General features: G+C 66.7%; 2 protein-coding genes across 2 annotated transcripts; one reads left to right on the plus strand and one right to left on the minus strand.

The window, feature by feature from the left end:
* Positions 1-2,916, plus strand: LOC140000337 (uncharacterized). Its single transcript, XM_072030186.1, has 3 exons — positions 1-262; positions 748-876; positions 1,930-2,916. Exons 1-3 carry the CDS (start codon positions 91-93, stop codon positions 2,739-2,741), a joined length of 1,113 nt encoding a protein of 370 aa, XP_071886287.1. The 5' UTR covers positions 1-90; the 3' UTR covers positions 2,742-2,916.
* Positions 2,917-6,253: 3,337 nt separating this feature from the next.
* On the minus strand, positions 6,254-9,105 carry LOC119715321 (potassium channel subfamily K member 6). The gene is made up of 3 exons (XM_072029997.1): positions 8,188-9,105; positions 7,298-7,690; positions 6,254-6,402 (listed from the first exon to the last, which is right to left on the minus strand). The coding sequence occupies exons 1-3, from the start codon at positions 8,447-8,449 to the stop codon at positions 6,254-6,256; spliced, it is 804 nt and encodes a 267-aa protein (XP_071886098.1). The 5' UTR covers positions 8,450-9,105.
* Positions 9,106-10,049: the final 944 nt, after the last annotated feature.

Genomic DNA, 10,049 nt, shown 5'->3' on the forward strand with positions numbered 1-10,049 from the left:
TGGTGATGGGATTTGGGATGGGGATGGGGATGGGATTGTAAAGGGATTGGGATTGGGGTGGGTATTGCCAGGGATTAGGACTGGGATGGGATGGGATTGGGATCGGGGTGTGGATGGGGACAGGGATGGGCTGGGGATGGGGTCAGGATGGTGCCAAGGTGCAGGGGGGGTGACACCTCTGTCCCTCCCCCCCAAGCCGAGCACCGAGCCCTCTGCCCCCACGGGACCGGCCAGACCACGGGGCCCCAGGGCTCAGCAGCAGGTCAGTGCGGCCACGGGGGGGGCACAGCGATGGGGCCCCCCCCATTTGGGGGCTCCCTCCGTTTAGGGACTCCCCCCCCTACTCAGGGGCTCCCCCCTGTATTTAGCGGTTCCCCAATGTTGGGGATGCCCCCCCATTTTGGGGATGCCACCCCTGTTTTGGGGCTCCCCCATTTATGGGATGCCCCCTGTTTTGGGGACTCACCCCCCCTAATTTGGGAATGGCCCCCATTTGGGGGACTCACCCCTCCCATTTTGGGGATGTCCCCATTTTTCAGGGTGCCCCCTCAATTTGGGGATGCCCCCCCTATTTTGTGGGGTTACGCCCCTCCCCTTTTGGGTGCATCCCGCCTATTTTGGGGCAATACCCCCCCTATTTTGGGGTTCCCCTCCTATATAGGGGCTCCCCCGTTTCGGGGGTGCCCCCCCCAATTCCGAGGACCCTCCCCCTGACGTCGCCCCCCCCCTTACCCCCTTACCCCCCAGATGTGGACGAGTGCCGGGTGTTCGCGCCGCAGCTGTGCCGGGGGGGGGTCTGCATCAACGCCGCCCCCGGCTTCAGCTGCTACTGCCCCAGCGGCTACTACTACGAGCAGGAGCACCTGCAGTGCGTGGGTGAGCACCCAGCACCCCCAGCACCCCCCCAGCACCCCCCCAGCACCCCCAGCACCCTGACCTCAGCACCCCCAGCACCCTACTTGTGCCCTGGGTGCACCCTGCCTGCACCCTGAGCACCCTACTTGCATCCTGAGCACCCTGAGCACCCTGCCTGCACCCTGAGAGCACCCTACTTGCACCCTGACTGCACCCTAAGAGCACCCTGTGCACCCCGAGCACCCTACTCGCACCTTGAGCACCCTGCCAGCACCCCCAGCACCCTGCCAGCACCCCCAGCACCCCCAGCACCCCCAGCACCCTGACCTCAGCACCCTAATTGTGCCCTGAGTGCGCCCTACTTGCACCCTGCCTGCACCCTACTTGCACCCTGAGAGCACCCTGAGCACCCAGCCAGCACGCTGAGCTCCCTACCTGCACCCTGAGCACACAACCTGTACCCAGAAAGCACCCTAAGAGCACCCTGGCTGCACCCTGAGCACCCTCTTTGCACCCTGAGCACCCAACTTGTGCCCTGCCAGCACCCTACCTGCACCCTGAGCACCCTGCCTGCACCCAGCCAGCACCCTGAGCACCCAACTTGCATCCTGAGCACCCTGAGCGTGCCCTGTCTGCACCCTGAGCACCCAACTTATGCCCTGAGTGCGCTCTACCTGCACCCTGAGCACCCTACTTGCACCCTGCCAGCACCCTGAGCACCCTGCCTGCACCCAGCTCACACCCTGAGCACCCTGCCCACACCCTTCCAGCACCCAGCCAGCACCCTGAGCACCCTGAGCGTGCCCTACCTGCACCCTGAGCACCCTAATTGTGCTCTGAGTGCACCCTCCCTGCACAATACCTGCACCCTGAGCACCCAACTTGTGCCCTGAGTGCACCCTCCCTGCACCCTCAGCACCCTGCCTGCACCCTGTCTGCACCCCGAGCACCCTACTCGCACCCCAAGCACCCTGCCCTCAGCCCCCCGAGCACCCTTCCAGCCCCCCGAGCCCCCTTCCAGCCCCCCCCCCGTGCCCCCCACCCCCTTGCCGACCACCACCGCCCCCCCCCCAGATAACGACGAGTGCCAGGACGAGGACGCGGAGCCGTGCATCGGGGGCCGCTGCGTCAACACGGTGGGCTCCTACTTCTGCTCCTGCGCCCCCCCCCTGGTGCTGGACGGCTCCCAGCGCCGCTGCGTCACCAACGACACCCGCGCCATGGGTGAGGCCACCCCCTGTCACCCCCCCCGTGTCACCGTCACCCCCCCCGTGTCGCCCTGTCCCCACGTGTCCCCATATCCCTGCCCTATGTCCCCGTGGCCCCCCATCCCCGTGTCCCGGCACTGTCCCCTGATGCCCCCCCCGTGGCCCCATGTCCCACATCCTGATGTCCCACGTCACCGTGTCCCCACGTCCTGTGTCCCCATACCCCCATGGCGCTGTATCCCCCATGTCCCCAAATCCCCGTGTCCCCGTGTCCCCATGTCCCACATCCTGATGTCCCACGTCACCGTGTCCCCACGTCCTGTGTCCCCATATCCCCATGGCGCTGTATCCCCCATGTCCCCAAATCCCCGTGTCCCTGTGTCCCCATGTCCCATGTCGCCTCCCCTTGTCCCACATCCCCCTGTCCCACGTCACCATATCCCCGTGTCCCCATGTCCCCATGTCCCACATCCCTTCATCCCAGTGTCCCCCATTGTCTCCCCACATCCCACATCACCTCCCCATGTCCCCACCTCACTGTGTCCCCATGTCCCCGTGTCCCCATGTCCCCACGTCCCTATGACCCCACAGCCACGTGGCCCCATAGCCTCATGTTGCCATGCACCCGTGTCCCCTACGGCCCCTTGTCCCCTTGTCCCCATGTCCCCATGTCCCTAAGGCCCTATAGCCTCACATCCCTGTGTCCCCATGTCCCCCCATGTCCCTGTCCCCCCCCCCATGCCCACGTCCCCATGCCCCCTCCCATGCCCACGACCCCCCCATCCCCTATACCCATGTCCCCATGTCCCCATGTCCCCATGTCCCCAAGACCCCACACAGGGGGACCCCCACCCTGCCCCCCTCCTACCCCAGCAATAGGGACCCCCCCCAGACCCCCATAATGGGGACCCCATGGGCACCCCCCAGAGTGGGTCCCCCTTAGACACCCCCCCCATGATTGGGACCCCTTGGACCCCCCCCATAACAGGGACCCCTTTGCCCCCCCCAATAATGGGAACCCCTCCCACCACCCCACAACGCCCCCCCCCTAATGGAGACCCCTTGGGCACCCCCCATATAACAGTGCCCCCCCCACCTCTTTACACCCCCCCCCTTAGCATCCCCAATTTTTAGGACCCCACCCCACAACCTGCCTTTTTTTTCTCTCCCCCCCCCCCCCCCCCCCCAGATGACTTCGAGTTCCTCTGCAACGTCCTGCGCCCCCCCGGCCCGGGGCTGGGCCCCCCCTACGAATACGGCCCCGAATACCCCCCCCACTACGGGCTGCCCTACGGCCCCCTCCCCTTTGGGGGTCCGGGCCCCCGCCTGCCCCCCCCGGGGCTGCGCGCCGACTACGACCCCTATGGGCTGGGGGGGGGCTACGACCCCCGCGGGGACGCCCTTTACGCCGCCCCCCCCTGCTACGAGGACTTGGAGGATTTCGAGGGGTCCCGCCGGGGCCCCCCCCGCTCCTCCCGGCCCCGCAGCCCCCCCAGCGCCCCCCAGGACCCCCCCCCGTGGCTCTTCCAGCCCCACGGTGTGGCCGAGCGGCCGGGGCGAGCCAGCGAGGACGGTGAGTTTGGGCGGGGGGGGGGATTGAGGGGTTTTGGGGGGGGATTTTGTTTTTTTTATGGGGAGGGGGCTGACGGGGACCCCCCCCCGCAGACCCCCGGGACGAGGCGCTGCCGCCGGAGCTGTGCGGGGTGCTGAGCGGCTGCGAGCATGGGCACTGCGTGCGGGTGCCCCAGGGCTTCACCTGCGCCTGCGACCCCGGCTACCGGCTGGACGCGGCACGCGTGGCCTGCGTGGGTGAGACACGGCCTAATCCCGGCCTAATCCGGCCTAATCCGGCCTAATCCGGCCTAGTCCCGGCCTAGTCCCGGCATAATCCCGGCCTGATTCCGGCATAATCCCGGCCTAATCCGGCCTAATCCGGCCTAGTCCCGGCATAATCCCGGCATAATACGGCCTAATCCGGCCTAGTCCCGGCCTAATCCGGCCTAATCCGGCCTAGTCCCGGCATAATCCCGGCATAATACGGCCTAATCCGGCCTAATCCCAGCCTAATCCGGCCTAATCCGGCCTAATCCCGGCCTAATCCGGCCTAGTCCCGGCATAATCCCGGCCTAATCCGGCCTAATCCCGGCCTGATCCCGGAATAATCCCGGCCTGATCCCGTCCTAATTCCTTCATAATCCCGGCCTAGTCCCGGCCTAATCTGGCATAATCCAGGCCTAATCCCGGCCTGATCCCGGCCTGATCCCAGCCTAATCCTGGCCTAATCCCGGCCTGATTCCGGCCTGATTCCGGCCTGATCCCGGCATAATCCCAGCCTGTTCCCATCCCAATCCCATCCCATCCCAAACCCCAGTCCCAGCCCAAATCCCACCCCATCCCATCCCCAATCCCACTTTAATCCAACCCCCAATCCCACCCTAATCCAACCCCAAATCCTACCCCAATCCTACCCCAATCCTACCCCAAATCCCGATCCCATGCCCATTCCATACCCCCAATCCCAATCCCACCCCAATCCCATCCCCACCCCCCCCAATCCCATCTGCAACCCCTTCCCACCCCAGTCCGACCCCAAATCCAATCCCAATCCCACCCCAAATCCCAACTAAATCCCAATCCCGCCCCAAATCCCAACCAATCTCAGTCCCACCCCAAATCCCTTCCCATCCCAACACAAACCCATCCTAATCCCACCCCAATGCCATCCCAAATCTCACCCCAATCCCATCCGCAACCCCTCCCCACCCCAGTCTAACCCCAAATCCAATCCCAACCCCAATCCCACCCCAAATCCTACCCAATCCCAATCCAACCCCAATCCCACCCCAATCCCCCCTCAAATCCCCCCCAAATCCTCCCCAATCCTACCCCAATCCCCCCCCAAATCCCCCCCAATCCCAATCCCACCCCAATCCCATCCCAATCCCCCACAATCCCAATCCCCCCCAAATCCCACCCCAATCCCATCCCCATCCCCCTCAATCCCACCCCAAAACCCACACAATCCCAATTCCACCCCACCCCAATCCCACCCCAATCCCATCCCAATCCCATCCCAATCCCCCTCAATCCCACCCCAATCCCCCCCAATCCCAATCCCACCCCAATCCCCCCCAACCCCCCCCAATCCCACCCCAAATCCCACCCCATTCCCCCCCCAATCTCCCCCAATCCCCCCCAAACCCCCCAATCCCACCCCAATCCCACCCCAAATCCCCCCCAACCCCCCTTAATCCCCCTCCCCGACCCCCCCTGACCCCCCCCCTTTTCCCCGCAGACCTCGACGAGTGCTCGGAGGCCGCCCTGTGCCGGGGGGGGCGCTGCCTCAACACCCCCGGCTCCTTCCGCTGCCTCTGCCCCCCCGGCTCTGTCCCGGCGCAGGGACCCCCCCGCTGCGTCCCCGCGCGCCCCCCGGCCTGAGCCCCCCCCTCCCCATCCCGGGGGGGGGCCCCTGTATTTATTGTCTGTATATATCGGAGCTGGGGGGGGGGGGGGGATGGAGAGACACTGGGGGGCACCGTCCGGCATCCCCCCCCCGCCCGCTGTGGGGTGAGGTGGGGGGGGGGCTCCTGGGGGTGCCCATGGGGGTGCCCGGCCCCCCGCTCCCTCCCCCCCCGTCCATGTGAGCCCCCCCTCACTTCCCCCCCAATTTTTACAGAATAAAGGTTTTCTATAAAATGAGCTGGGGGGGGGGGGAGTTCTTTCATCCTAATAGGGTCGGGTGGGGGGGGGGCTGTGGTGTCACAGGGACTGGGACCCCAAATGGGACCCCCCCCTCATAAGTCTGGACCCCTCTACTTGGGACTGGGACCCCTCTATGGGTTTGGGACCCCCCCCAGTGGGACTGGGACCCCCCCCATGTATCTGCTCCCCCCCTCAATGTGTCTGCCCCCCCCAATGGGACTGGGAGCCCCCCATGTGTCTGGGACCCCTCCATGGGATTGGGGACCCCCCCCAATGGGATCAGGATCCCCACCCCAATGGTGCTGTGACCCCCCCCCCCCATGGGTCTGTGACCCCCCAATGGGACCGGGAACCCCCCTATTGGACCTGGGACCCCCCCCATGTGTCTGGGACCCCCCCCATGTGTCTGGGACCCCCCCCCCATGCATCTGGGACCCCCAACCCCCCCCAGTGACCACAGCGAGCCCGTCGCGCTTCGAGCCCCCCGTTTATTGCCCCCCCTCGTCCAGCAGCCCCCCGTCCTCCTCGGGGGGGTCCGGGGGGGGGCGCAGCGCGGCGCTGACCCCGTGCAGCTCCAGCAGCTGCTGGAAGGCCGCCAGCAGCAGCAGCGCCGCCGTCACCCCCAGCAGCAGGTAGGCTGGAGGGGGGGGACACAGCGGTCAGAGACCCCCACCCCCCCGTGGAGACCCCCACCCCATGGAGAGATCCCCATGGAGACCCCCCCCCAATGAAGACCCAATCCGCCATGGTGACCCCATCCATGAAGACCCCGCCACCATAAAGACCCCACCCCAATGGAGACCCCAACCACGGAGACCCCAACCATGGAGAACCCAACCACCATAGAGACCCCAACCATGAAGTCCCCCAACCACGAAGACCCCAACCACGAAGACCCCAACCATGAAGACCCCACCCCAATGGAGACCGCGCCCCAGTGGAGACCCAACCACCATGGAGACCCCAACCATGGAGACCCAACCACCATAAAGACACCACCCCAATGGAGACCCCAACCACGAAGACCCCAACCACGAAGATCCCAACCATGAAGACCCCAACCATCTAAACCCCAACCATGGAGACCCCAACCATGAAGACCCCAACCATGAAGACCCCAACCATAAAGACCCCAACCATGAAGACCCCAACCATCTAAACCCCAACCATGGAGACCCCAACCATGAAGACCCCAACCATGAAGACCCCAACCATAAAGACCCCAACCATGAAGACCCCAACCACCATGGAGAACCCAACCATGAAGACCCCCAACCACGAAGATCCAACCACCATGAAGACCCCAACCATGAGGACCCCAACCACCTAAACCCCAACCATGGAGACACCAACCATGAAGACCCCAACCATGAAGACCCCACCACCATAAAGACCCCACCCCAATGAAGACCCCCCCCACCAAGAAGACCCCAAACACATAGCCCCAACCCCCACATAACCCCAACCCCAGATCCCCAAACCCCAATGCCCCCCACCCCAACGCCCCCCCCCAACCCCCCGCCCCCGCTCACCGGCCAAGGCCACCCGGTAGAGGTGGCGCGGGGGCTGCCCCTCCGGTGCCCCCGCCGCGTCCCCCAGCCCCACGGTGGTGACGGCCATGCCGCAGAAGAAGACGGCGTCCAAGAAGCTCCCGGAGCCCCCCAGGGCCCACAGGGCGGCGGCAGGCAGCAGCACGAAGCCCCCCGCCACCGCCCCCGCCAGCAGCCCCAAATGGAGCCCGGCGGCCCCCCGGGGGCTCCAACCCCACCGCGTCCTCAGGTAGCGCCGGGGCCACCGGGTGACCGGCACCGAAAGCCACCGGGCCACCACCGCCAACGTCAACACCGTGAAGGGGACGCCCAGCGCCGCGTAGGCCAAGCAGAAGGCTTTGCCCCCCGGGGACAGGGGGGCCACGGGGCCGTAGCCTGGGGGGGGGGGGGGAAATTTAGGGGGGGGACCCCCCCCGGTAAGTGAAAGGGGAGGGGGGACCCCTGGGGGTGGTGGGGGGAGGTTGGGGGCTTGGTGGTGATGGGGGTCCTGGGCGAACTGGGGGGCTCTGTGGGCTGGGGGGGTCCTGGTGGGGCTGGGGGGGGGCCTGGGGGTCCCAGTGCTAAAGGGGGTCCCAAAACCCATGGGGGTCCTGAGGTTCTCAGGGGGCTCGGTGCCTATGGGGGGCCATGGAGGGTCCTGGTGCCCACGGGGGTCCTGGTGTTCATGGGGGTCCCGGTGTTCTTGGGGGGGTCCCGGGGGGGCCTGGTGCTCAGAGGCGTCCTGGGGGAATTGGTGCTCATGGGGGTCCTGGGGTTCATGGGGGTCCCGGGGGTCTCAATGCCCTTGGGGGGGTCCTGGTGCCCATGGGGTTCTTTAGGAGGGTCCCAATTCGGAGGGGGGGTCCCGATTTGGGGGCGGGGGGGCTCCTTACCCACAGTGGTGAGCAGGGTGGTGGAGAAGAAGAAGGCGGAGGCCAGGTCCCACCGCGGGGTCCCGGAGGCGTTGAGGGTCCCGGGGGGGGTCCCGAGGGTCCGCGCCCCCCCCTCCAGCACCCAGAGCCCCAGGGTGCCCAGCAGCAGCAGCCCCCCCTGGGCCACCGTGTGGCCTTGGGGACGTGGTGGCCATGGGGACATGGTGGATATGGGGACATGGTCATCCTGGGGACATGGTGGCCACGGAGACATGGTGGCCATGGGGATGTGGTGGCCATGGGGACATGGTGGCCTTGGGGACAAGATGGCCGCTGTGGCCAGGAAATGGCCACGACACCTCAGGGACAGCCCTAGGGCCACCACGGCCACCGTGTGGCCTTGGGGATGTGGTGGCCACGGAGATGTGGTGGCAACAGGGATGTGGTGGATCTGGGGACATGGTGGTCTTGGGGAAGTGGTAGCCCTGGGGACGTGGTGGCCTTGGGGACAAGATGGCCGCCGTGGCCAGGAAATGGCCACGACACCTCAGGGACAGCCCTAGGGCCACCACGGCCACCGTGCGGCCTTGGGGACGTGGTGGCCTTGGGGATAAGATGGCGCTGGGGACATGGTGGATATGGGGCCGTGGGGGCTATGGGGCCATGGGGGCTATGGGGACGTGGTGGCCCTGGGGACATGGTGGCCTTGGTGACGTCATGGCTTTGGTTGCCATCATGGCTTTGGTGACGTGGTGGCCTTGGTGACGTCATCACCTTGGTGGCACGGTGGCCTTGCTGACATCACACCCTTGCTGACGTCACGGCCCCGCGCGCCCGTCCCCATGGCAACCGCCACTTCCGGCCCCGCCCCGCCGCTCCGCCAACAGCTTCCTCCCGCGCTCCTCACGTGACCGGAAGCGGAAGCGCCATGGAGCCCCCGGGAGCGGCGGCGGGGCTCGGTGCGGACCCCCCGGCGCCCCCCCCCTCCCCCGACCCCCCCTCTCCTCTCCCCGCAGCCCCCAAGCGCCGCGGCCCGGGCCCGGCCCCTCCGCGGATGGCGGAGCCGCGGCCGCTCTTCGACGACACCAGCGGCGGGGCCGCCCCCCCCCCCCACGGCCCGGCCCGGGCCTACGGGGCCCCCCCGGCGGCCCCCCCGGCGGCCCCCCCGGCGTCCTCCGCATCCCGCCTGCCCCCCCCCGCCGCCGCCTTCCTGGCCGAGCCCGTGTCCAGCCTGGCCGCCGCCTACGGCAGCAGCTTGGCCAGCCAGGGCCGGGACATCGTGGACCGGAACGTGAGGAGCGGGATAAGGGGGGGTGGGGGGAGAATTGGGGGGGGTGGGGGGGGGCGGCGGGGAGCTATAGGGGGCTGCGGGGGGCTACAGGGGGCTATATGGGGCTAGGGGGGCTATAGGGGGCTCTAGGGGGCTCTAGGGTGCTATGGGGGGCTATTGGGGGCTACGGGGGGCTATGGGTGGCTACGGGGGGCTGTACTCGGCTCTGGTGAGGCCGCACCTCGAGTACTGTGTTCAGTTTTGGGTCCCTCGCTACAAGAAGGACATGGAGGTGCTTGAGCAGGTCCAGAGAAGGGCGACGAAGCTGGTGAGGGGCCTGGAGAACAAGTCCTACGAGGAGCGGCTGAGGGAGCTGGGCTTGTTCAGCCTGGAGAAGAGGAGGCTCAGGGGCGACCTTATCGCTCTCTACAGATACCTTAAAGGAGGCTGTAGTGAGGTGGGGGTTGGCCTGTTCTCCCACGTGCCTGATGACAGGATGAGGAGGAATGGGCTAAAGTTGCGCCAGGGGAGTTTTAGGTTGGATCTTAGGAAGAACTTCTTTACCGAAAGGGTTGTTAGGCACTGGAACAGGCTGCCCAGGGAAGTGGTGGAG

Source organism: Anas platyrhynchos, chromosome 33, assembly GCF_047663525.1.
Source record: "Anas platyrhynchos isolate ZD024472 breed Pekin duck chromosome 33, IASCAAS_PekinDuck_T2T, whole genome shotgun sequence".
Taxonomy (NCBI): domain Eukaryota; kingdom Metazoa; phylum Chordata; class Aves; order Anseriformes; family Anatidae; genus Anas; species Anas platyrhynchos.